Below are 27,274 nucleotides of genomic sequence, written 5' to 3'. Positions count from 1 at the left end.
AATGTATTATTCTACTTAATTATATTTGCATGTATTTTTTCATTCTACAGTGAACGTCCAAGCTATCCATCCATCCATTGTCTTCCGCTTATCCGAGGTCGGGTCGCGGGGGCAGCAGCGTTAAAAGGGAAGCCCAGACGTCCCTATCCCCAGCCACCTCCTCCAGCTCATCCGACGGGACCCCGAGGCGTTCCCAAGCCAGCCGAGAGACATAGTCTCTCCAACGTGTCCTGGGCCGCCCCCGGGGCCTCTTGCCGTCCAAGCTACTTAATTTTTAAACTTTTTTTTTATAATAAACCGCATTCATGTCGAACAACTCAGTGTCTAACAACAAAATGTTCACTGACAATATATATGATATAAGGAAATACATGTACAATATAACGTGTTAAACTACATAAATAAACATATTTGAAAAAAAAAAGTTTTTTTGTATTTTGTAAGGGAAAATACGACAGCTTGTAAGGGCATGGAGCAACACAAAATTTTGGGGACCCATAGATCCCTGTTGGGATAAATGAACACGTTTGAAAAAAAATATGGTGTAAGATTATTTTGTATTTTGTAAGGGAACATACGACAGTTTGTAAGGGCATGGAGCCGTGGAGGTTGACAGGTATGACTTTACCAATCGTAAGAAGATAGCGTCATCTTGTGGCTTTTTGTAATATACTGAAGGATGCACAAACTTTGTCAATTAATCACAAAAATCGACCTAACATATGGTATTTCGAAATAAATCTATAAATTATATCCAAAGCCCTGTTTGGGTTATGAAAATGTTGCTTCCTTTTGTTATGCTGTAATCACACGACCCAGCATATCATTCTGGCCAGGAGGGGCGCTATTTCAAATACGATGTTGTCACTTTCAAGATAAGCGGAAATGTCTATATTGTTTTTCCGGCGTTGGGTTATCCTGTTCGTCGTGTGCGCGCTGTAAAGATGTCCGCCACTTTGGCTAAACCGCCATCTAAAAATGTCTCGAAAACTAATGCTGGAGCCACCGGTGCAACTGCCGCACCAGGCGCTCCCCCAGTTATTCCTCTTGCCTCACCGCTGATGGGGAAAAAGAAGAAACCCTTTCTGGGTATGCCCGCCCCGCTTGGCTACGTTCCCGGCTTGGGCAGAGGGTAAGCTAACGTTATAGCTTTCTTGCCTGTTTTTAACTTAACTGTTTACGGATTGACAAAAGATACTATTAATCATTTTCTTAAATAAAGCATCATGAAGGCGTTGGTCATTTGCTCTCTCTTTATGAACAACGTTCGTAGTTACTAGTAATGTAGTTTGTTATAAAATTAACTTTAAGTGCTCTGATTGGTCAAGGGCTTCATTGAAAAGTCTCAAACAAGCATGTTGAGTTTACGGTGGTAAAGTTATGTCCCTTCAAATATAAGTTATTGTAGCTCTGGTAATAAAGGACGCACGCGTTTAAACAAATCCGCAGATTTTAAACAACCACTAATTTTGACCTTAATAATCAGACCGAGGACAATCTACTTTGGCCTGGACGGATCTATTGACACTAACAAAGATGTTATATAATGCAATTGTGAATATGTTTGATTTTCGAGAAGGTTTGTTCAAACCTCACTTTGTGTTTGCTGTTAAAAACGTAATATTGGAATATAATATTGTGAATGTGCTTAATTGCTGTTGAGATTGTCATGATTGTTTTCTGTTTTTAGTGTCAATAAATTTGTTCAAACCAAAAAAATATCACATAGAAGCCTCCTAAGCTAATGAAATACCAATGGCACCACATTTTCAGTAAATTGCTGATATCGACTACACAATGAATGAATGAATGGATGGGCTTTATTGTCATCATACAAACATAAAAAAGGAAGGCTTCCCCTTTCGGTGCAAGTCAAATACATTAAAAAGGGTAAAATGCACAAAATTATCATTTTAATAAACAATATATTAATGGTATGTAATAAATACGCCCCGCGACCATACTGAAGACAAGCGGTGCAGATAATAAATGAATGAATTAAGGAAGGAAGGAATAATACATTTTTACATATCTATTGTGGGAGTTGTACAGGACAGGCTGTGGATGGGAGTTCAGGGTTGTAATGGCTTTCCGAAATAAGTTGTTCGTCATTCTGTTGGCTCTTGCTCTGATGGACCTTTAGCGCCTTCCAGAAGGCAGCAAGTCAAATGACTGGACACCTGGATGCAACCTTTCCCTGATGTTGTTTTGGGCACTGCTAAAGCACCGCGTGGAGTAGATGTCCATCACTAAGGGGAGAGGCCGGCAATGCTGTGCTGCTTTTAGTCTTAAACTGGAAACTATAAAAGTAAGAGACAAATGTGAACATTAAGAGGATGTTACTCCCAGCTACATATCTGTTTAATTCTTTCATAGATTTGCATATATTGTAAAGAAGATTCTCTTCTTCCTCCGCGTGTTGTTTTACTTTCAGTGAGACGGGCAAAAAAAGGGCTAGAGTTGAGCAGCTCCGTTAAAATTCTTGTTCTTAACATTCCAAGCACAAATGAGGTACATAACAAAATTTTACAAGTGCCCAGTAAAAAGGCGACAAATGGTTTTATACCAGGTAATATGGGGGAAAAAAACTGAGGAAATGGACAAATCTCTACTTCGCACCAGCCCTTCGTCTAGGCCGATTCTGAGAAGGAATTATAAAACTCAATGACTACTGCAAACTAAAAACACCACTTGAAACAATAGAATGAAAAACAACTGAATTAAGAAGTCAAATGACTATATCAAGAAATAATTACACTCAATTACACTAACATAAATGAATAATCATTAAGTGCTGTAATTATGACTTTATAAGTGAATGAGTTATAAGTGACTGAAATAATAAAAAATGTTATTAATGAAGAAATCAAACACTGACAATTATAAAAGCCATGACGCATTTCAGAATTATAGCAATAAAAAAAATCACTATAGGGCAAACTGACAGTCAGAGGGGAGTAAAAAGGTCTATGCTTGTAAAATGTAATGTAATAGTTTGATTGACACTAGTTGGCTATAAACAGTGGTGAAACTGGTGAAAGCATCTAGTTTGCATAACAAATATGATGATCTGACATTGTGAAGCAGTAAAATCAGAAACTCACAGATTACTATTAAAAAAGAAAACGATGTAGTTATCAACATAACCTTTCTCAGGCTAGTGTCCATTTGTGTCACTTTCTGTTTTATGAATGAATATGCAGTTGTTTAGCGCTAAAGTTATGATTGATCGCTATTCTATAGTTCAGGGGTCACGAACCATTATGAGTCTGAGAGCTACTTTTTATTACTGATTGGCCCAAAGGGCTACCATTTTACCATTTTAAATAATTATGTTATAACTATGTTGTTACTTTATTACCTGGTTGTAACTATTAGAAGTTAAGTCAAACACTAAAACATTATGTCAGTTAGAAATCAACTTTGCTGTACTAGAATTTAGCATTGTCCCATCACTGGTGAGCTTTTTTACTCGGGTATTTTTTGGTGGCTACCTGGTGCCTGCTGTCACCATGCGGGAGACCTTTGCTTTAGCTGTATAAGCTTGGTTCTGTGTACATCACAAGTTCTTAGTTGGATGTTTTGCTTTTGTAATGAGGTGATATGAAACTTTCCTTCATTGCTTCTTCTTCAGAGCTACCGGTTTCACTACCCGATCTGATATTGGTCCAGCACGTGATGCAAACGATCCAGTTGATGACCGACATGCCCCACCAGGAAAGAGGACAGTTGGGGACCAAATGAAAAAGAGCCAAGATGATGACGATGAAGATCTGAATGACACCAATTATGATGAGGTGCCTTCTTGTTCACATTTATGGATCAGTGACTGCTGTTTGTGTTGCCAACATACTCCCCAAAACTGTAACGCTAAATTTCTTGTAGTTTAACGGGTATGCTGGAAGCCTGTTCTCCAGTGGTCCTTACGAGAAAGATGATGAAGAAGCAGATGCCATATATGCAGCTTTGGATAAAAGGATGGATGAAAGACGCAAAGAAAGAAGGTCATTAAGACATGCACTTCAACATTTTTCTGTTAGTTATGACAAATATATGTTGTTATGTATAAAGGGAGTTGAGGGAAAAGGAAGAGATAGAGAAATACCGTATGGAACGACCCAAGATTCAACAACAGTTCTCAGATTTAAAGGTAATGATTGGAACAGTAATAAAAAATGTTTCTTGCCTTTATCTTCTTTTGCCACATCATTTTTTTTCTTGTTCTTGTATTTTCTACAGAGAAAGCTGGCAGAGGTCTCTGAGGATGAGTGGCTTAGCATTCCTGAAGTAGGAGATGCCAGGAATAAACGGCAGAGAAACCCACGTCATGAGAAACTCACCCCTGTCCCAGATAGCTTTTTCTCCAAGCACCTTCAAACGGGAGAAAAAAACACCAGTGTGGACCCTCTGAAAGGGGTTTGTGTTTTCGCCTAGCATTTAAATTAGCGCTGTCAAAATTGAAAGCCGCTTTGTACCTGTTTAACTTTGTTGTTAAACTAAGGAGTAAAATCTGATTGATAGCTTTAACTCTTGACTAAAGGCAGTTTTATCATTTGAAATTTTAAAGCAACGGTAACGAGTTTATCTGACTTTCAAACACATTAAATTATAACCTGGTAATCGAAGTCGTTAGTGTATTGTTCAGTCTTTCCATGTACTTAGACCTCGCTTGACCGTTCCTGTTGATTCTCTCTACTAGCTTGGTGGGCTCAACACACCATACCCAGGAGGCATGACCCCAGGTTTGATGACACCAGGAACAGGAGACTTGGATATGAGGAAGATTGGCCAGGCCAGGAACACACTCATGGATATGCGACTTAGTCAGGTAATTCATTATTCGGGCCCAACTCTGGTGATTTTGTTGTTGTTTTTCTTTGCCTTAATTTGACATCATTGAAGACAACTTGTGCACAGAATATATGAATCTGCTCGGCTCTTTCTCACTATTTCTCTTTCATCAGGTATCCGACTCAGTCACCGGGCAAACGGTGGTTGATCCGAAAGGTTACTTGACAGACCTCAATTCGATGATTCCTACACACGGCGGAGACATCAGGTAGAGAGGCCTGGCACTATGCAAAGTAATTTTTGATTGTTTTCACGTGTAATTAATTTTTCATTGCTGCCTTTTGACTCTGCTTGCCAGCGACATCAAAAAGGCCCGTCTGCTGCTAAAATCGGTGAGAGAGACGAACCCTCATCACCCGCCTGCTTGGATTGCCTCGGCCAGATTGGAAGAAGTCACTGGGAAACTGCAAGTGGCCCGTAACCTCATCATGAAAGGCACTGAGATGTGTCCCAAGGTAAAAGTAGGAGAGAGGCATAGCTGCTTTGATCTGCAAAAATAGTTGATTGCTTGGGTTTGAACTTTGTCAGAATTACCTTTTGTTACTTTATTTTGTCTCTACATAATTAAAACTTATGGTTTGAGGACGTCACCAATGTGTTTAAACTTGAGTGTAAGGCTTGGGACAATGTGTGAATTATTGTGTATTTGTTTTGGTGTTTCTGCACGTTTCTGCAATGTGTGCGTGCGTACGTGCGTTGTTTTGTAAGGTGTTGGCTATGTAATATTTGCGTGCATTTTGTATGTGTGTGTCTTAGAATGTGTGGGTGTTTTGCAGATTTAAAGGGTAATTTACTATGTATATTATCTGTTTGTTCTATTTTAGTCTGTGTCTGTTTTGTTTTTAAGTTTTAATGTCTCATATTTGAATTCAGGAGAACTATTTGTGGTCTGTTTCTGTCAGAGTGAAGATGTGTGGCTGGAGGCTGCCAGGCTACAGCCTGGCGATACGGCCAAAGCTGTTGTAGCTCAAGCTGTCCGCCACATGCCACAGTCTGTTCGAATCTACATCAGAGCTGCAGAGTTGGAAACGGATGTCAGAGCCAAGAAAAGAGTATTAAGGAAAGGTAAGGATCGAGTGTAGTCTATCAATTTAGTTTTGTTGTGCGCATGTGTGTTATAAGTAATTCATGGTGTTCCCGCAGCTTTGGAGAATGTGTCCAAGTCTGTCCGTCTGTGGAAGACAGCTGTTGAGCTGGAGGAACCTGAGGATGCTAGAATCATGTTGAGCAGAGCAGTGGAGTGTTGTCCTACAAGTGTTGAGGTTATTGTAGAACACATGCTGCGGTTTGATTCCCGACCGTGAAAAATGCCATCAGAACTGAGCTGTATCTGTTCATGATCTTTAGCTGTGGCTGGCTTTGGCTCGCCTGGAGACATACGAAAATGCGCGGCGTGTCTTGAACAAAGCTCGCGAGAACATCCCAACTGATCGCCATATCTGGATCACTGCTGCGAAGTTGGAGGAAGCCAATGGCAACACTCAGATGGTGGAAAAGATTATTGAGAGAGCCATCACCTCGTTGCATGCCAACGGGGTCGAGATAAACAGAGAGCAGTGGATACAGGTGTGTTACCGTAAACCCTAGTTTCATTTTTGTGACACATTTGCAGTATAAAAAAAACGCAATTTTGAGATTTAACATTTAAAATGATTATCGATTGTTATGAGGGTTTTTGCTACAATGCACATCAATATCCAAAAGATTCGCACTCCTGGAAATGCTGGCCTTTGATGCGCTGTTTTTCCTGGCAGGATGCAGAGGAGTGCGACAAAGCTGGCAGTGTGGCCACATGCCAAGCCATCATTCGAGCAGTCATCGGGATTGGCATAGAAGAGGAAGACCGCAAGCACACCTGGATGGAGGACTCTGATAGCGTGCGTACATGGAGTTGGTGTGACATGATTTTCAAGATGTGAATTATTAAAAAAAATAAAGACTCATTTATTTGTATAGCTCTTAAAGTTGGAGCGTCTCAGAAAAGTTTCATATCTTCAGTTTTATCTGTTTGTGTCCTTAAATTAAAAAATTGTGTTTCAGTGCGTGGCTCATGGAGCACTGGAATGTGCCAGGGCTATCTATGCTCATGCACTGCAGGTGTTCCCCAGTAAGAAAAGTGTGTGGCTTCGAGCTGCTTACTTTGAAAAGAACAATGGAACCAGGTAAATAATAGTTATCATCAGTGGTGACCGTTTTTGAAAAAAAAAAAATCGACTTCATATTTTTTCTTTTTCCCACATGTCAGAGAGTCTCTGGAAACACTGCTCCAAAAAGCTGTGGCTCACTGTCCAAAGGCAGAGGTACTCTGGCTTATGGGAGCCAAATCCAAGTGGCTTGCTGAGGACGTACCTGCTGCTAGAAGTATCCTTGCGCTGGCTTTTCAGGTATTGGATCTGCTTTCTTTGTTATGCTGCACATTGTATATACCTGTACTCAAATATACAATATCGGACAGGCAAACCCCAATAGCGAGGAGATCTGGCTTGCTGCTGTCAAACTGGAGTCTGAAAACAATGAGTACGAGAGAGCACGTCGACTGCTAGCCAAAGCTCGGAGCAGTGCCCCGACTGCTAGGGTGAGTTCTCCTTTCTCGCATTTGCCTTTTCAGCAATCTCAATCCTTCAACCTTTAGAAATCCCTTTGAAAATAAACAAAATAAGCCGTTTAAACTGCCGAATTTAGAATCTTTCTCCGTGTTTCCCTTCCATCCTCTCATTATGAATTGTTACGCTGTAAGGAGTCATCCGCCATTTTGAAAAATCAATATTATTTTGTCTGCTGATATCTGGAGATGAGTCATTGTCTTTTGACCAGTATGTCAGAGAAGTTGTCATATAGTATCTTTAATGAGGCATTCAGTTCACAGTTCACAGCAGACGCATGAATAGTCCTCAATATTCACAGCCTGTATTGGATCTTGTCTTTAAAGGTCTTCATGAAGTCTGTCAAGTTGGAGTGGGTATTGGGAAACATTGAAGCGGCTCAGGAGCTGTGCACAGAGGCCCTTAAACATTATGAGGACTTTCCCAAACTCTGGATGATGAGAGGTCAGATAGAAGAGCAATGTGACCAAATGGACAAAGCCAGAGAGGCGTACAACCAAGGGGTAAGATAGTGGTTTAAATTCTATCAATTGAACCTCTATCTGGTTAACGACTCTCCATATTTTCACACAGCTGAAAAAGTGTCCTAACTCAGTCGCCTTGTGGCTGCTGACATCACGTTTGGAAGAGAGAGTGGGACAGCTGACCAGAGCCAGAGCCATCCTGGAGAAGGCGCGACTCAAGAACCAGCAGAGTCCCGAATTGTGGTGCGGAAACTAAAAAAGAAGATTAAACAATATCTTAACCATGTCTTTTCACTACCTTTCATGCTTGTCTTCTGCTAACCAGGTTGGAATCAGTGCGGTTAGAATTTCGCGCAGGACTGAAGAACATTGCAAACACGCTAATGGCTAAAGCACTGCAGGAATGTCCTAATTCAGGTTAGCGTTGGACCAGGAGTGGATAGAGTCCATTTGTTCATTCAGCTAAATAGTAATGTTCAAATTCTGTTCAAGGCATCCTTTGGGCCGAGGCGGTATTTTTGGAGGCCCGGCCACAGAGGAAGACAAAAAGCGTGGATGCGCTGAAGAAGTGTGAACATGATCCCCACGTGTTGCTTGCTGTGGCAAAGTATGAATAGAGCTTTCAACTTGTTAGAATAAAATATTTGAGTTGTGGTTTCTCATTGCAAATTAATACTCCTAGGTTATTCTGGAGTGAGCGGAAGATCACCAAAGCCAGAGAATGGTTCCTCCGCACGGTAAAGATAGAACCTGACTTGGGAGATGCTTGGGCTCTCTTCTATAAATTTGAACTGCAACACGGAACACAAGTAAGATTTTTTTTATTTATTTATTTATTTTTAGACTCGGGTTTTTTGAGATTGTTTTGAAGGGCTTTGAAGGGTATTCTAAAGGCTTGCTACTCCAATTGTTTCTATAGTTCATTACCATGCCTGATGCTTTTTTGGGCTCTGAACCTCAGTGATTCCATGGACAAGATAGTTGCGTTTCCAGCATTGTATGGTTGTGCAAAGTAATTATTACACTGTAACCTAAATTAATTGATTGCATCCAATTAAGTAAATCATGTTTTCTCCATAATAATAAATGTATGATAAAATGTTGAAAACAAAATTCCATGTCAACAAAGCATTCTAATTCATATATTTCTGGAAGAAGAATTTAGCAGATTCGTGTTTTCCTCTATTTAATTATGGGAATATTTATACTGCAATTGACTCAAATGACCCCCTCCAGCCTAAAAATTTTACTGCTCCCATATTTTTGAGATTGTCTATTATAAAAATAAACAATATATTTTTTTTAATCTTATCAGGGTTACAACTGGAATTGGAATCTCATTTGGAGTCTGCTCCAAAAGATAAAATAATTTCTTTCTGGATTTTACTAATACCTACCGTCCTCCATTAGGAGCAGCAGGATGAAGTGCGCAAGCGCTGCGAGAATGCCGAGCCACGTCACGGCGAGTTGTGGTGTGCAGAGTCGAAACACGTTTTGAACTGGCAGAAAAAGACAACAGAGATTCTTGCACAAGTTGCGAGCAAGATCAAGAACACGTTCTGAGACTGAAAAGCAGGAATCGACATGTGAAGCAAAAGACCATCAAATGAATTGAAAAACTATGAGCGTGCACATCTCGTCGTCTTGCAGAGGACAATGAGTATTCTGATCATGTGCAAAATAAGACTTTTATAGCCAACTGACTAAGTTGCTTCATTTCAAAAAAATGTTATTGTTTTTTTTTTTGAACTGGGTGTTGGCATAACGACGATTGAGAGATAATCCATGTGTACAGCCACTTAAATGTTGTGTTGTATAATACATTCAGTGAGTTGATGAATACAACACATTCACAGAATGATTGGTTATTACAAAAAGTAAATCTAGAGAAGGAATCATCCATTTGTGCCAGGTGTGGCAAAAGACATCGGAATTTAAGGTCTTTAATTTTTTATTTTTATCTCATCCCCTGTGCTGTTGTAGTCTTGTTTGGTAGTTTGCTTTATAAGAATATAGGCTTTTAATAAATTGTTTCCACCTTAACTTTGCTTTGTTTTTCCAGAAGTGAGCGCGTATTTTTTGTTTTGTGTCAGTTGGAACCGCATAGACTTGAAATCTGATTTGGCTATACTGCAATCGGTTGATGCCAAAAGGGAGCTATGAAACGTGTTGGTGATGCTTAATTGAAGAATAAACGCGCCGAAGTTAAATTTGAGGTCACGATTGGTTGAATAATTACACCTCTCCGTGCACAGCCATATGTCGGAAGGTAAGGATTCCATTTTGTAAAAGAAATACAATTTTTTCGATATCTTCTTTTTTTTTAATAAAAAATTAACATTGGTCTGATAGTTCACATATTTTTTCTGGTATTTAAATAATTGTTTTGTTTTACTGAATGAGAGTTTTCCGCTATGAGGCACTAAATATGACACACTGTCCCTATAAAGCTATAAACTCTAGTATTCTCTGGGAATAAACACTTAGCAGTGTCCCCGCGGGAAGACAGTTATAGTAAAAATATCCTTTTTTGTGTTGGATGGATATATATATATATATATATATATTAGGCGTGCTGAGTCGTATGCGTCATGGCTTCGCCACCAGCCTTCCTGTGCAGAGTTCTTCCCGGGCTTGCGTTGTTTTTTTTCCGGGCACTCCGGTTTCCTCCCACATTCCAAAAACATGCTTGCCAGGTTAATTGGCCGGTCCAAATTGTCCCTAAGTGTGGATGAGTAAGTGAGTCGTCTGTCTCTGGGTGCCCTGCGACAGGTTGTCCCCTGCCCACTGCCAGGAGATAGCTGGGATAGGCTCCAGCATCCCCACGACCCTACTGAGGAGAAGCAGCGCAGATAATGTGTATATATATATATATATATATATATATATATATATACAAATAGTAACTCCTTTTAAACTTATAATTCGTAGAAAACACATTTCTCCCAAATATTGTCTTTCCTGCAATGGCCACGCGTGTAAATTTTGATCGTTGTTACTAGGAACCTTTGCGCGGAAATAGTTGTTCCTACCCGAACTTGTCATTTCGCGGGAGATGCCCATTTTCTGTTTCTTAACGACTTCTAAGTGAAACATCCCACTAGCTTGTGTTATGATTTTCTCTCCAACTTTCTTTTAAGGACATAAACGATTCCCATTAAAAATCAAATCCAAAATTAGCTTTTTCGGGCACATTCTTCTATTGTTTCTACTGTGTCGAATATTGTTAGAGAAAACAATAACAACAAACCGTAAGTTCTGCACTCTGAGAATCAAAAATGTTGTTTCTATGGTCTTGTCTTCATTAAACCATAAAATTCACCGAATTTAGATTTTAGAAATGGCGAGCAGCAGTAGCAGTTTAGACATGGACCCCGATGTGGCTCGAAAGCTATTTGAAGAGGGGGCTACACTGGTACTGCTGGGAGTCCCCCAGGGTACAGAGTTTGGCATTGACTGTAAAAGTTGGAGAGTTGGTCCCCGCTTCCGAGGCGTTAAAATGATCCCTCCAGGACTACACTTTATCAACTACTGTTCTGCCAACTCACCGAGCTGTGGTGGTGAGATTGGCCCCAAGACCGGCCTGTTCCTCAATCTTAAACCCAAAGACATAATGTTGGCCAACTGGAACCCCAGAGAAGAAGATTTGGACTTCTCTGCCTCCAACAACGAGGAGGAAGTTAACAAAGTCCGAGCAAATCTAAAGAATCTGGACCCACACCTCGGACCATATCCTTACGAAGTGATGAGAAAGTGGGTGTCACTCACAGACCGTCTGAGTGAGGAGGTTGCCAACAACCTGCAGCCGCTTTGTGGTCGGGTCCGTGCCTACAGTGATGTGGTCCCCGAGACAGAATTCCGACACACCAAGGACCGGGCCGAGCAGCCAAGAAACGACACGGCCTGTCAGACCATGAAGGAAGGACTGGACAGACTTCCCAAGATGAAGCATAGGGAAGGGACAGAGCTACGCTTCTCTGTCATCCCAGAGAAGGCTTACCCTCCGGGGGCCTCGCCCGCTCAGATCACTCAGTGCAGTATGGACTCCACCTATGCCCTGGATATGGTGCTTGACCAAAACTACCTGCAGAAACCTCTAGACTTGCTTGGTGAGTCATTAACACGTAACTATGATGTTATGTACGAGTGATGGGAATTCCGTCATTTTTGGTAATGTCTCTTTCAGCTTCCAAAACGGCTCTTCAGATTGTTTTTGTTGCTTTAATCCATACATTAACAATTATTATGTAACATTATGCATGAAATGACTAAAAAGGACAAAAAGAATGAAAGCCTGAAGAAAAGAAAAAAGGGGAAGAGAAAAACACTAGGGGGAAAAAACAAAAGGAGAAAAGAAAAAAAGATAAAAAGCAAGAAAAAAGGGTAAGAGCTACAAAAAAAGAAAAGGTTGGGGGAAAAAAAAGTAAAAAGCAAATAGAGAAACAATTCAGAACAAAAGGAAAAGCGCAAGAAAAATAGAAGATCTAAAACAAAAAAGACTATATTTTACGGTTCCCTTTAATCAGTATTTTACCAAAAATAATGCAACATTATGCAAAGATCAATTAGTTATTTCAAAAAATCGCTTATTGTACTTCATTTTGATGGCTTATGTATTTTCAGTCTACAGTGAACTTTTAACTCGTTTACCTTTTTTAAATTTAAGCATTTTTAAATTCAAGAAACTCAGAATCTCTGAAAAACACTCAACAAAATGTCAATTCAGTGCAACAACAAATAAACTATGAAACACAAGAATAAATGTCACATTTATTATTTTAAATAAGCAAATCGTGAAACATGTTATCCCTAAAAAAACATAGTTAACATAAATTGAAATATCTACAACTTAAAAACAACAATCTTAACATTGTATATACCGTACTATATTTATTTAAAGTCAACAACACAAAATCCAAAGCATCTCGAAAGAATCCGGCTCTTGATTGGGAGGGAGCCAACTCCCATTGTTTACTTTTTTAAATGATACATCACTATTCTGTACTAGACGTAAAATCCGGCCTAAAATAATCCAGCCCGACCTAACCCAGCCGGCGGTATGAAAGCCCGAACCAGCCTGAGCCTGACAGATTAACTTGATTTGAGGGACCGAGCCCGAAGTAAACCCTAAACTCCACTTGTAAAAGTAAAAGTAGTGTTCAGAATAATATTGCTCGAGTGGAAGTATAAAGTAGTCATCCGAATAATTACTTGAGCAAAATTAAGTGCTCCTAACAGCGTGGTTCGGGGCCCAGGCCCAAAATCTTACCTTACGACTCCTTTCACAGGTGAGCTACAGTTTGCCTTTGTGTGCTTCCTGATCGGAAACACGTACGAGGGTTTTGAGCACTGGAAGCGCCTTCTGAGTCTGCTGTGTCGAGCTGAGGCGGCCATGGACAAGCGCAAGGAGCTTTACTTGGGACTCATTGCCGTGCTCTACCACCAGCTAGGAGAAATCCCTCCTGACTTCTTTGTGGACATCGTGTCGCAGAGCAACTTCCTGACCTCCACGCTGCAGGTAGTAATCATCAATGACGAGTTGATGTTACAGATGTACAAGTAGAGTTAAATTCATTTGCTTAGCCCTTAACAGAAAACACTATGTAACAATATGTGCTATCGACAAACAAAAAGTCCATGTTAAATGCTTAAGGGACACCAGGTTATACTTGACCACTAGATGTCGCTGGTTAGTGTATAGCAACCCAAAACAAGGGCTCCATAGCACAAGGAAGGTAACTAACTACGAAGTCTAAAATGACTAAATTTCAACATTGTTTTCTCATTTTATTTTGCCCAACCCCAATATTTATTTCATTTAGGGTGCCCAAAGCAGCAAGATGGCGAGCAATAATTTCAGCTCCCTTTACGTGAGCCTCATGTTAAAGTGCAAATTTATTGAGTTCATGTATTTTGATTATTTTTTTAAGTAACGTTTTTATACCACTAGAAGTTGCTAAATAATACACCATGCCCTTAGAACTGTACATACACTACTGTAACAATACAATATTAATATATATATATATATATATATATATATATATATATATATATATATATATGTATTTATCACCTTTTATGTAACCAGAAAAAAAACTCAATTAGTTAAAGATCTCTTTTACACATTCAGTGCTACCAAATTCTACAAATCGTCCAGTAAATTACTACGCACTCAATAGCACATTACAAAATTCGCATTTTCTATGAGATCTACGATCTACTAGATTTTTTTATTTTCAAATTAGGCAATGCTCCTTTGCATTAGTACCGGCTTCTGGATATTGCATTAGTACCATCTCCTGGACATTTGTACACTTGCACTCAAGTAATGGGGCATGCCTCCCCAGGGGGGTGCAAGCCTCTTTGAGTGTGACCTTGGGGATTTTTTTTTGTTTTAACTGTCCAAGTGAAATTGCCCCGGCACTACATTAGGGGGCACTAGTGCTTTCATTTCCATGCGCTCATGGTTAGGAAGTTCTGTTTACACTAAGCATTAGCGTTTTGGATCAGGGAGTGGTGTAATAATAGTCTGTAGTTTGCAATAGTCTTTGGTCTGTGCAGCCCTTTGAGGATCCTTGTGATTAAGGGCTATACAAAGAAACATGACTTGACTTCACTAGCACGCTGCACAGAGTAGGAAGTGTTGATACAGTGTGTGAAAAAATATTGAACAGGGATGAGAAGACAGGCGAACAGAAACAGGGATAAAGCCCCTGACAATAGCCAAGACGAGGATATGTGACAAAGCGTGACTCAGTCAAGGGAAGAAAAAAATCGGTGTTCTAAAAATATCGGCAGCGGACAGCAAGAAGCCAAAAAAAATTAAGCCGTTGCTTAAAAACATCCCAATAGTACTGGTAAGCTTCTTGAGTGTTTTTGTTGTTGTTTTTTTCTTTTCTTTTTGTTTTGTTTCGATTGAGTGTATGTTTAATAACAGTAGACTTAAAAGCCACTGGAACAACACCTGAGGAGAGTGATATGTTTTTAATATTTAGAACTGAAGGTCCAAGGACCCCAAAAATACCTTTAATCAGCGAACCCTGAAACCGGTCAAACAGGCCAGTAGTTGGTTTGGCCGTACGTGCTGAACAAATGCTGCGATTTGGCACAAACGGTAGTGACGTGTCATCACCAATATCGCACAATCATTTTGTCACCACCAATATTGTGTGATAATTTAATAAAAAGGTCAAAAGCACGTTTTCTCTGACGTAAAGAACAAATGTATTGGCTGTATCTGTCCCGTATTTCACATGAGACTTAAGCTTTTTTGTTATTTGGTTCTCAATCCCAAATTAGAGTCCGTGCCTAATACTGCTGACAATCATCGCACATCCCGAATTTAGTAATCCATAAAGCCTTGTCGGGATCATATTATTGAGCAGGAGCTGGTAGTTACTGTTTTTGGCTTCAAATCCTGCTTCGAAAAGATGTGTACGTATTGCAAAACATACTTGTGTGGTGGTTCGTGGCACTTGGGGGCGCAAGAGGTTTTCTTCTTTGTAGAAGGGGCCATGACAGGACATAATTGAGAAGCACTGCATTAACAACAGTGTGTGCAGTTTTTTCATAGCCTAAAATACTTTGGACTAAAATTGTGCTTTTAAAAGCTACTACTAAACAGTTCTCTTAAATGGTCTTGATACATTCTGAACTATGATGTTTGGCAGCTTTGCATATTTTGAACATGATTCATTTGGGTGAAGGCAGCATGGCGGCGCAGTGGTAAGCGCGTGTGCAGCACAGTTCTGAGGTCATGAGATCAAACCTTCCTGTGTGGAGTTTGTATGTTCTCCCTGTGCTTGAGTGGGTTTCCTCCGGGCACTCTGGTTTCCTCCCACATTCCCAAAACATGCATGACAGGTTAATTGGCCGGTCTAAATTGTCCCTAGGTGTGAATGAGCGACTGAGTTGTCTGTCTCTGTGTGCCCTGCGATTGGCTGGCAACCAGTTCAGGGTGTCCCCTGCCCATTGCCCGGAGATGGCTGGGTTGGGCTCCAGCCCCCCGCGACCCTAATGAGGATAAGCGGTACGGATAATGAGATGAGAATGAGATGAAATTATACATTGTAATGTGTGCTAAACAAACACAAAATAATCATGGAAGTGATTGAAAGACTCGTTTTTCCTTGCAGGATTTTTTCCAGTTTGCTAATGGGCCGGGCGTGGACGCAGCGCTCCGCAAGCGAGCGGAGAAGTTTAAAGCCCACCTGACCAAGAAGTTTTCTTGGGATTTCGACGCTGACTTGGACGAGTGTGCGCCTGTTGTGGTGGATCTTCCTGAGGGCTTTACCGTGGACTGACTTGCGGATCACCTGAAAATCATGCACGCTCCCTCTCCTCCCATATCCAACAACCAAGATGTGGCCACAAATCTCGTTCTTTTCATTTTGATCTTCGGATTTAGGAAAACCTTGTCCTGAGGCTTTTGAAGGTCTCATAAGAAACGGTTGTTGTTTTAATCTTTGTTGGGACTAACTTTGACTATAGGGACCACCAGATATCTGGTATTCCTTCAGAGTTGTTTTAGCAAAATCTGTAACGAAATAAAGAGTGAATTCCTGTTCTCTTTTAACAAGGGTGAACTGGTGGTTAATTTTCTATAAAAATGTAAAAAAAAACATATTAACAATTAAGTAACAGTTATAACTACAGTTTACAAGAATAAGTTGATGGGTAATAAATGATTTTCTATAAACTGGAATAATAAAGTAAACACGTTTCAAGAAAGAAAAAAAAACAGTATAGGGTTGTTGTCATTGTTGTATGTTCCAATCTTCAAACATCACTTTGGAAGTCTCTTAGTGTTATTGTGTTGTCATTTTTATTCAGTATTCGTTTCTATAAGTCACCAGGTTGTACTACCGTGCTCTCACACCAGATAGCGGTATTGGCTTATGCGCAGTCAATTGTTTCTGTGCTGACTTAAGGTGACGCCTGTTCATAATTGAAAAAAAAAAAGAAAAATGTCTAAACTTTTTACTTTATTCATTTTTTTTAATGCACAAAATTATTTCGTGTAGGATTCAAACAGTTTATTGCCTATCTCAAATTGTCCCCGAATACACTGTTACTATGGAATTTATACAACTACCAAAGTAAATTTCTTCATTCATTTCCACATTAGTCTTATTTTGATTTAAATATATTTTATTTATGTCCACCGATTTTTCAGGTTCATTAATTCCCCTCTTAATATTTGTTAGTATATTACTATAATTATCATTGGAATATAAATTGTTAGTGTCATTTGCAAATATGACTTGAACCAGTGAATATATCCTTAATGTATACATTGAATAGCTGTGGACACAGGACTGAACGCTGAGGTACTCCACAACAGATTTCCAAGTATCCAGATGTCAACTCTCCCATTTTCACATATTGCCTCTCAGTCAAATAACTTTGAATCCACCCAAATGCCCCTGATGCCATATCGTTCCATTTTTTTGAATAGTATATCATGATTATTGGTATCGAATGTTTTTTTTAAGTCAATAAATATCCCAGCAGCGTATCTACTTTTTTGTGCCATTGGTCATTTCTTCTACCGCATCAATAACTGCGATTGTTGTTGATCTGTTTTAAAACCATAATGACTTCTGTTAATAAGTTTATGCTTATCTTTAAATTTGTCAAGTCTGTAGTTTTGTAAATATATGAGAAAAGTTTTGTAAATATATGAGAGAACTGAGGAAGCAGATATACCGGTCTAATTCGTGAAGATGTGTCTGTTTCTATTTTTGTATATTGGTTTAACTTTTGCTATTTTCATTTTATATGGAAATGTCCCCATGCTTTGTATATTTTGCTTAACTATTACCATATCTTTGTCAAAACAATCAGTAGACATTTTATTCTTACAGCTGTTTACTGATACTCCACACATTTTCATTCAACATTTTTTATTTGTGACTCCTGTCAGAACCAGAACAGACACTAGACCCAAATGCGTAACCTTTCACATCAAGCTTTATTGAAGAATTGGGGAAGTCATGCGCAGGGAAACAAACAACAGTGATCCGGTGCTGGCTGGGCAGGAGAAGCAGGAAGCTCTCGGGATCGAAGCGTGGTCGGAAGACGGAAACAAGTCGAGCAGCTGGGACGGGAGATCGAAGTGTGGTCGGAGGACGGAATCAATTATGGTAACCGGAGACGATCAGGAAGCCAGGGACGGATGAGTAGGAAACAGGACAGGACAGAACATACGGTAGCCAGAGTCAAAAAGTGCTTGCCTTGCATGCGCAGAGGTTCGCTGACGGACTGAATGAGAGTGATGTGTTTAAATAGGAGGGTAACCAATCGGGAAACGAGCAGAAGCTGGGGCTAAACGAGTGGACACAGGTGAGAGGAATGGGCAAATCATTACATCCGGTCAAACATTTACAAAAAAACATTGCATCTCTCCACAATTAGATTTAAGTGATAAGTGTCACTGTTGTGATTAATGAAATAGTTTGGATGTGCATTACTTACTTTATTACCTTTTATTATAGTATTTATCTATCTATCTATCTACCTTGGTCATATCCCTCGAGAGGGGTGACCAACAGCAAGACAAACACATATACAAAAACAAAGAAAATAAAAAAGGAAAAAGTAGCAAAAACATACCCCAAAAAATTGACCATGGCAAACCCCCAAATGCCTTTAATGTTGTTTTTGTTCTAATAAAATATCCATCCATTCATCCATTATCTGCACCGCTTATCCTCAGTAGTGTTGCAGGGGTGCTGGAGCCCATCCCAGCTATCCTCAGGCAGTAGGCAGGGAACACTCTGAACTGGTTGCTAGCCAGTCGCAGGGCACACGGAGACCGACAACTCATGACATGTAGCAGTGAGCTTAGCACTCAGGATTCCGATGCGTGATTTTTACTATCAACATCTATTTTATTGTCATTGACATGAATTGACTTTCTTGAAAAATGTTATACCTTAAAGGAGCTGTACAGAATTTAGAACTTTTTTACTCGCTGCTTCCATCTTCTAACTTGTGTCATCATTGCAGCCTCTGTCGCTCATTCATGATGCTTGTGCAAGTTGTGCATTTCTTGGATGTGCTCGAATAAACTATTCTTTTTTTATCTCTTGGTTTTTGGGTAGGTGTTTGGAGTCTACATGAAGCAGGACTTTTCTTACTTTCGCCCTTTTCATGCTACACTAACAAATAGAAAAAAGAAAAACCCGCAGGGACGAGCTTGACGACAGTCTCCTCCCTTGCCCATCCCTAATTCCGCCTAAGTAATGTGTTCTGCCCGAAACAGCTTTGCTAAAGTAAGATAAAATTAGAAAGGTGCAGTGGAAAAAAAGCTTTCAACCTTTTAAGCAGACCTCAAATGATGCACCCAAGTTTTTTATTCCAAAAGTCTCTCCTAAATAATCAAAATATTGTATGCTGAATCAGAAGTATTTATCGTTCCAAAAAACAGAGAAAATAAATGTGTAACCAGGACACCATTGAAAATATGGGTTGGGCTAAATGTTTCCTGTATCAGATGAGTTATCTATTTCTCACTAGTGAGCAATTGAAATGGATAAATAGTTTGGTTCACATCATGGAATCAACGCAGGAAAAGCATAATAAATATAAGTGGGCTCTTTCCGCGCCAGCAAATCGGATGTTGTCAATGAATGTGGGTTCATAATGACACCAATGGGACATCATTGGCTCTTTCACTTCCTACTTGAGTCACAGAATTGTACAGTACAGCAAATTAACTTTATTTATGGAGCACCAACATCACTTGGATACAAAGGTAATCGAATTGTATGATTTAAATTGCTGACAGTTGGAGAAGTTTTTGGCTTCGACACTGGTGGTCACGGTTGAGGGGCAGGAGGGTATGACCTTACAACTAGTCACTCCGAAACTGTCCAATCAATAATGCATGCGACTGAAGAAGGAATTGATTGTTTATGGGACGATGTAACAAAGATGTGTCACCATGAGTGTGTTTTAGTTTCCATTTTTTCATCAGCTATTTTTTGATAATTCAGTGGAAACGATTTAATCTTGCTCCTTGATTCTTGATCGGTAACGGATAATGGATAATTAATAAAGAAATAGAACAATAACCCTTAAATAATCCCCCTGTTGGAGAGTCAGGAGAAGAAAGACGGGAAAATAAAAATAAACAGAAATAAACAATGTGATCATTTCAAAATGGACTAACAAATGATTGTTATAATAATGTAATATATGACGGCTTCAACCTGTCATCCTGTCGTAGTCAAGTAATCAAAAGAGGTTCAGAGTTCATAGTTGTCATGTGAAACATAACATATCTCTGAAATGTGTTTGTTTGGTTACAATCTAAATCTTTACCCAATGATTTATTAAAGGTTTGTTCATTAAATTATTATTTTCTAAGTATATAAATATAATATGTACTGTTGCTTTTATGTGAAACAAAAAAAATACTGCAATTCCTCATTTATCGCGGTTAATAGGAACCAGAACCCCACGCAATATGTGAAAATTCGCCAACTAGCCAACCCACCTCCCCCAAAATGATTATGATTTGTCTAGCGTGGCCCCCGTGGCAGCAATAGTCAACAGGAGAAAAGGGATTGTGGCTGAACAGGTGCTGTTCATGTCAGGCAGAAAGAATGGGAGAAAAGCCACCATTTGGATAATGGATTTTGGCCAAAAGAGTGCAATATACTATAGGCAGGCCACAATGGGACGCTTTAGTGGCTCGAAATAAAACAAAAAAAAAACCCTTCAGCAATAGTTGACCGGGGATAATGGATTCCAACCACAACCCTGCGTTTTCTTTAGGGCAAGTCAAAACGCATGCCTCCTGACAAACGTGCTTTCTGCTAGTCCGAGATGGGATTGGGGATGATGGATCGTGGGCGTACGAATGCAGTTCATTTCAGGGGGAAATATAGTAACTACAAAAAGAATTGCCAGGCCCAGCAAAAGTACTCTTGGGCGCGCGTGGTGTAAAGGTCGACCGTGGATACTGGGTAACGCTTGCTTGGGTACTTTTCATCTCATCTCATCTCATCAGCTGCACCGCTTATCCTCAGTAGGGTCGCGGGGGGTACTTTTCATTTTAGACAGAAAAATGGAAAAAAAGACCACCAGGCATGACACAATTTTGCTCAGCAATAGTCGACTAAGGGATTGTGGCCAAAACAGTGCAGTTGATGTTAAGTGGTGCAAATTGGCATGCTTTACATCTCCAATCTAAAAAATGCTTGGAGACTAGGTTATATTTGCACTGCAGAGCTTAATGCTCAATTCCGATTTTTTTCTTAAATCTGGTGTTTTTGTGAGATTGTTCATATTTCCAACTAAATGTGACTTGTATGTGATCTCCTGTGACTACTATGCGTCTCCAGTGTGAACGCGACAGGTGTCCTGCTTGCGCAGAAGAGGACACGTGACATCACACAAAATGCGTTCATTGTTTTTGAAAGTACTCATGGATGCTACCAGTGTAGCATATCCAGCAATCTGAACGTGATTGTGCTACTGAAGGCTGAACATAGTTGTCCCTCAAATATTACTTTAATCTAAAACCTCACTTGCCCTCCATTGAATTCTTTCTGTGTTTTTGTCCGCCATGGTTGTTGATTTCTACACTTTCGCCTCTGAATGTCATGCGCCTTGACCCTTTAACAGAATTCGGATTCCAAAAGATCAGATATGGATCGGATTAAGGATCACATATGAATGTGCCCCAGGTAAGGTGTGGAAAAATTGGATTCGTGCCATTCAGACTGACTTTACAATATTGTATACAGGTCCCGTGCGTGCAGAAAAAAAATCAGATTTCCTCATTGTGTGAACTTAGCCTCACCTTTATTGGCTAGTGCCATTAAAACATGCCTCTGATTTGCCTGTGCCGTTAAAACCTCAACTGTGACAATTCTGGTCGGCCAAATACTCCATCCCTCAAATAACAAAGGAGAACTACAAATCCTTGAAAAAAAATGCAGTGTCTTGTTACATCGCAATATTGATAAGATTTTGGTTAATCGCGTAGCCCTGCTGAAAATTCTCTCCTGGAATTCTGTTTCCGTCTGAATGTTCTGCTCAAGTGATCAGCAGCGGGAGCAGTGTTCCCTCTAAGCTGCACGCGTGCGCAATTGCGCACTGCTCGCACAGTCTCAGCGCACAAGAAAATCTAGCCAGCGCACGAAAATGAGGGCTCAAAATTACTAATTAAGAAGCGACTTAAGTCAAAGTTACAGTGCATAAAGGTAAAAACACACGGGTTCCCCTGATGTTGAGTCCTAAATGCGGTATTTTGAAGTCAATGTCGAACGAAGTTGAAAAGTAAAGTTAGTAGAGTTTGTCGAGAACCGGCTTCTTCGGCTCGGCTCACTAAAAGGAACCGGCTCTTTCGGGTCCTAAACGGCTCTTCAGGTTGTTTTTGCTTCTTTAATCCCAACATGACCAAATATTATGTAAAACTATTCACAAAACGACTTAAAAGAAGGGGGGAATAGAACAAAAAAGAAAAAAACACCAAAATGAAAAAGTAGTGAAAAGCTGAGAAAAAAAGAAACAAAAGGAAGAGTAAAAATAAGGAAACATTTAGAAAAAAGCCCCCCCAAAAAGAAAAGAACGAAACGTCGGAAAAAAGTAAATGCAGAACAAAAAGAAAAAAGTAACACCTCGGAAAAAATAAACACAATGAGACTTTTTTTAAAAACAATTTGAAAAAAAGCAGAAAAAAACATGGAAAAAAGAAGAAAAAGTTTGTGTTGCATTCAAATAATTTCCAATTGTATCAAGTGAATCTTGTTGCCAACATTGTACTTCCACTAAGAAATGTGACTAAGTACAGTTCTGTATCTTGCAACCGACTAAATAAGCCCCTAAAAATTTTAATATTATGCGACAAAACATAAAAGGAAAAAAAAGAAATGGATATCTTGTGAAAGAATTGTAAGAACAAACGACGTTTGTAGGCCGTACAACCTTTGCAATAGTACATTTCATTCAAAAGAGAAAAATAATTTTGCATTGCCAGAAACTCAGCAAAATGTAACTTGATGTCAAATTTTGGACATGTTTGATAATTAATTATCTTGCCACACTTGGGATTATGGTTGCTCACTGTTGTTTCAAGCGTTGCTCACTGACTTTGTGTGAACGCTCAGACCCGTGGAAAATTAGAGGGAACATTGACCGGGAGCTGTATGTAACTAAACGGGGGCGTCTGCCATTGTGATCCTGCAATCTCCCCGCAGACCTCCTGACCGAGTGAAAGCATTTAAGTGGCACAGGCAAGGCGGCGTTAACATGCATGTTTCACCCGTCATATAAATGTGTCTGCACTCAGGAGGTCGACCTCCCATGACAGCTTGAGCAAACATTGCGCGAGTCCTATTTTAATCAAGCCGGGTTTAGAAAGTCCTTTCTCATTTCTCCGGGCCACGGTTCATCAGATGGCTGTCGCCATCACACCTGCTCCTTGCATGACTGATTGCTGACTTCCATTTTTACTGACTGTTGTCTTTGGCTGAGCTGAGCATGAACTCTGGCAGACTATGGGATGCGAATACCCGGCTAACACAAGTTCCTTTTTCTGTTCCAGTGACACACTATTTGGCAAGTAAATTGGATAAAAATTGCTCTAATTCATGGATTCTCAATTATTTTCTGTCGCAGCGCCCTTAAAAGTAGAAATCCTTTCAACCTCCCTCCAAGACTAACACCAAAAACCCTCAACCTCCCAAAAATGTGAATTATGTCCAAAAATAATCTTTTAAATATTTATTTTATCCGTCCGTTAACTGATTTATTTTAGCATTAAATATATGTTTTCTTCTCTAACTTATTTAAATATATATATATATATATATATATATATATATATATATATATATATATATATATATATATATATATATATATATATATATATATATACTTTATATTCCTGTACTTTTTCCCTTAATACTTGCAGGTCCACACAGCAAAACTTCTAATTCAAAGTGCTGAAAATATATATTAAATTAAGAAAACTATTAAAAGATACTCACCATCGCTCACCATTCCACACTTTGTGCATAGCATGTTGAAAAATATCAATTTAAAAATCATAATAATATTAAACAAAAATTCAACCATTGTTTCCCGCCTGGTATAAGCGAAACCGGGGGGACGTGATCCAGTACTCCCAATCGACTATTGCTGCAAGCAGACAGGGGCTGGCAGACTTTTCTTTTCTGTCCATTTAAAAGTGAACTGCACTTGTGCGGCCACAATCCATTATCCCTGATTGGGTATTGCTACAGGGAGGGACTGGCAAATTCCACATTTGTCAGGCCTTGCAGCCGTTTTTTGCCGATACTTCCACCTAAAATTAACTGCACCACTTGCAGATTTGTACATATTGTGGTGTTCTAGCCTCTAATAACCGTGATAAATAAGGAATTACAATATATCATAAAAAAGGAAATAAATGATATAAATACTTGACATATTTCATCAGCAGAATCTCTTTTTTTGCGCTCATTATTTTAAAACAAGGAAAAGAAAAATATTAAATGTTGGTTGTAATGATTAGTTCTGACCAGCAGAGGACAGCATTACTTGCTAGCTTGAATGGCAAAAAGGGAACATTACGAAGAAGAAACACATGAAAGGCAAACCCCTTTTTTCTAATAATGTGTATTTCTCTGAATATAATTTCTTATCAACAATTTTAATTCTGCCAAATGCTCCAATGTACAAAGTGAGTCCAGAATCAAACACACAAAAAGAACCCCTGATATTTCACTGTTCGAAATAAGGCATGGTAACCAAGTGTAAAGTGATCATGTCACCATCTCGCAATCTTACAGATACCTTTACAACGATATACTGAATCTTGTGAGGAAAATATAGTTTGTATATAGTTAATAAGCCCCCCCAAAAAAATGTTTTCAATGACCTTTATATCAGTGTTCTTTTCGCACCAAAAGAAAATCTTTCCTAGTAGTGCTATGGTGATGGAAAAAAAAACGTCATTGTAAACATCCTAAGGGATGGGTTCACTGTATTAATGTGTTTTACAATGCACTTGCGCTCCCTCATTATATTTTATCTCCATGTGTTAGTATTATTTTGAAAGTGTATTTAAAGACCTGAGAAATGACTGACTGCCAACCCTTGGGTCACAGATATCCATCCATTCATTTTCCAAATCGTTTTTCCTGTTCAAATTCGAGGGGAGCTGGCGTCTATCCCGGCCGACTTTGGGTCGAAAAGGAAGAAGCACGCACACAAATGTCGGTACACGCTCTCAAGTAGTCGGCAGTCAATCACATGGCACGGGTCTTGGATATTGCAGCCTTTTCGGAAAGTCTGGACCTCACTCCGGATAAAGAGGCCTTGGACTCGGGTCTTTGTTGGCGTTTAGCTTTGAAATAATTCACAAGTTCTAATGTATTATTCAGAAGTTCTGGCTCGCACTCGTTGCTTTTGTCTACTGTTATTTCCCCCATCTGCGTTGTCTTTAATTATGCATGTCCCTTTCTCCTTTTTATCTTTCTTAACAAAGCATGACACGCAAGATGACTTAATGAGAGTTTATTCCACAAAAACAGCTTTATTAATTGAGGTGGTTTTTTTTACTACCTCGCATCCTGTTCATCATCATGGATGAGAAACGATCTTAAAGTGGATATGGATGAGAACGGTTCCAAGATTTGCCTCGCCTTGGCCTTCCCTAGTTACGCTTGTATTTCAATTAGGTAATTCTCCCTGGTCAAACTGGAAGGGGGATACCACTTGTGAGGTCCCTTCTCAAGGTTTCTCTTTTTCCTCACGCTGAGGTTTTGAGTTGTTCCTTGCCTGCATGTTGGTTTAAGATCAGGTAATTGTGTCATTGTAATCCTGTGCAGTCCTTTGAGACATTTTTTGTGATTAAGGGCTATGTAAATAAATTTGACTTGACTTGACTTGAGGACAGACCCCACTCAATGAGGGTGATATTACCCAAAATTTTGCAGAATCTCGCCTAAGGGTTATGCAGCCAAACATGACCTGCATTAAGAATCAACAACAAGAATCATCATCATCATAAAACCTTAAAAATTGATATCCTGGTAAAAGGAAAAACGTCTTTGACTCTTGCCACCCTCTGTGGTCCAAATAACTCCTGTTCTGTTAGCCCCCAGTCTAAGAAAATAGAGCCAAGGTTGGAGGTTGTTATCTTGATCAAGTGCAAAACCTCTTGTTCACGTGAAAGAGTCAATTTCTAATTCAGTTTCTATAACAGGCTTCATCCTTTCAGAACGCCAGTGTACCCATATTTAAAGAGATGTGTATGCACGATTGCACATCAAAACAGATCATAAAATATTTTCTGATGCTTTGACCCAAAGCTAACACAAATTAAACTGTTGAGTATGGCTTTTTATTGCTGTATATAGATGTATAGGTAGGTAGGTAGGTAGGTAGGTAGGTTAGTAGGTAGGTAGCAGGGTTGGGTAGGGTTACTTTAACTTGATTACTTTCAATTACTTTTGGATTACCCCAATACCAAATAACAAACTTATAAAATTTTGTGCAGGCTTGGGGAGTAACGGAACACATGGAACGGCAAAAATGATGTTGGCAAGCTTTATTTTCATTTTGTTTCTGACACATTTTATGTTAGTTTTGCCGGAGATCAAAGAGATCAAAGCCAGGAGAGAAAGCTTACCACGTGTTGTGAGTAATACTTTTGTTCATATTTAGTTTATTTTGTCTTTTATTAGCATATTTGGTATTGGAGTAATCCAAAAGTCATTGAAAGTAATCCAGTTAAAGTAACCCTACCCAACCCTGGTAGGTAGGTCGGTAGGTAGGTAGGTAGGTAGGTAGGGAGATAAGTAGGTAGGTAGGTAGGTAGGTAGGTAGCTGGGTAGGTAGGCTGGTAGGTAGGCAGGTAGGTAGGTAGGTCGCTCTTTAATGCTAATAACCGGTAATAACTCATAGCGTGAGAAAGCGTGAGTAAATCCTAATGCCATCCCCCCACCACTCTGTTCTCGTACAGACAGAAGTTTTAGGTAGGTAGTTAGGTAGGTTAGTAGGTAGGTAGGTAGGTAGGTAGGTAGCTAAGTAGGTAGGCTGGTAGGTAGGCAGGTAGGTAGGTAGGTATGTAGGGAACGAGGTAGGTAGGTAGGGAAGGAGGTAGGTAGGCAGGTAGGTAGGTAGGTAGGTAGGTAGGTAGGTAGGTCGGTAGGTAAGTAGGTAGGTAGGTCGGTAGGTAGGAAGGTAGGCAAGTAGGTAGGTAGGTAGTTAGGTAGGTATGTTGGTAGGTAAATAGGTAGATAGGTAGGTAGGTAGGTAGGTAGGTAGGAATGTAGGCAGGTAGGTAAGTAAGTAGGTAGGTCGGTAGGTAGGAAGGTAGGCAAGTAG

At 39.6% G+C, this 27,274-nt stretch overlaps 2 protein-coding genes across 3 annotated transcripts; both read left to right on the top strand.

Annotated features, from left to right (window-relative positions):
* Window positions 1–916: 916 nt before the first annotated feature.
* prpf6 (PRP6 pre-mRNA processing factor 6 homolog (S. cerevisiae)) lies at window positions 917–9,961 on the top strand. Its single transcript, XM_088332736.1, has 21 exons — window positions 917–1,132; window positions 3,635–3,797; window positions 3,886–4,004; window positions 4,072–4,150; window positions 4,240–4,416; window positions 4,700–4,828; window positions 4,965–5,059; window positions 5,150–5,306; window positions 5,754–5,916; window positions 5,995–6,113; window positions 6,199–6,417; window positions 6,606–6,728; window positions 6,892–7,013; window positions 7,097–7,235; window positions 7,307–7,426; window positions 7,781–7,957; window positions 8,028–8,161; window positions 8,244–8,335; window positions 8,411–8,525; window positions 8,601–8,727; window positions 9,329–9,961. Exons 1-21 carry the CDS (start codon window positions 945–947, stop codon window positions 9,479–9,481), a joined length of 2,910 nt encoding a protein of 969 aa, XP_088188862.1. The 5' UTR covers window positions 917–944; the 3' UTR covers window positions 9,482–9,961.
* Window positions 9,962–10,954: 993 nt separating this feature from the next.
* On the top strand, window positions 10,955–17,442 carry aar2 (AAR2 splicing factor). Of its 2 annotated transcripts, XM_088332735.1 has the most exons (4): window positions 10,955–11,169; window positions 11,250–12,027; window positions 13,207–13,436; window positions 16,057–17,442. In XM_088332735.1, exons 2-4 carry the CDS (start codon window positions 11,259–11,261, stop codon window positions 16,222–16,224), a joined length of 1,167 nt encoding a protein of 388 aa, XP_088188861.1. In that variant the 5' UTR covers window positions 10,955–11,169; window positions 11,250–11,258; the 3' UTR covers window positions 16,225–17,442. The 2 variants fall into 2 exon arrangements, with proteins under 2 accessions (XP_088188861.1, XP_088188860.1); XM_088332734.1 differs by having other exon boundaries at window positions 10,955–12,027.
* The last annotated feature ends 9,832 nt before the right edge of the window (window positions 17,443–27,274 follow it).

The sequence above is a fragment of the Urocampus carinirostris genome, chromosome 3, assembly GCF_059441175.1.
Source record: "Urocampus carinirostris isolate Australia breed hairy pipefish chromosome 3, RoL_Ucar_1.0, whole genome shotgun sequence".
Lineage (NCBI taxonomy): Eukaryota > Metazoa > Chordata > Actinopteri > Syngnathiformes > Syngnathidae > Urocampus > Urocampus carinirostris.
Note: the sequence above shows the minus strand (reverse complement) of the source record. Positions and strands in the feature narration are given on the sequence as shown.

What these genes read in the sequence shown, in the direction of transcription:
- prpf6 (XM_088332736.1), top strand. Translation starts at nt 945, where the DNA reads ATGTCCGCCACTTTGGCTAAACCGCCATCTAAAAATGTCTCGAAAACT. An exon ending in GTGTGGACCCTCTGAAAGGG is followed by an intron (nt 4,417 to 4,699) that starts GTTTGTGTTTTC and finishes TCTCTCTACTAG; the next exon opens with CTTGGTGGGCTCAACACACC. An exon ending in GAAAAGAGTATTAAGGAAAG is followed by an intron (nt 5,917 to 5,994) that starts GTAAGGATCGAG and finishes GTGTTCCCGCAG; the next exon opens with CTTTGGAGAATGTGTCCAAG.
- aar2 (XM_088332735.1), top strand. Translation starts at nt 11,259, where the DNA reads ATGGCGAGCAGCAGTAGCAGTTTAGACATGGACCCCGATGTGGCTCGA. An exon ending in GAAACCTCTAGACTTGCTTG is followed by an intron (nt 12,028 to 13,206) that starts GTGAGTCATTAA and finishes CTCCTTTCACAG; the next exon opens with GTGAGCTACAGTTTGCCTTT. An exon ending in TCCTGACCTCCACGCTGCAG is followed by an intron (nt 13,437 to 16,056) that starts GTAGTAATCATC and finishes TTTTCCTTGCAG; the next exon opens with GATTTTTTCCAGTTTGCTAA.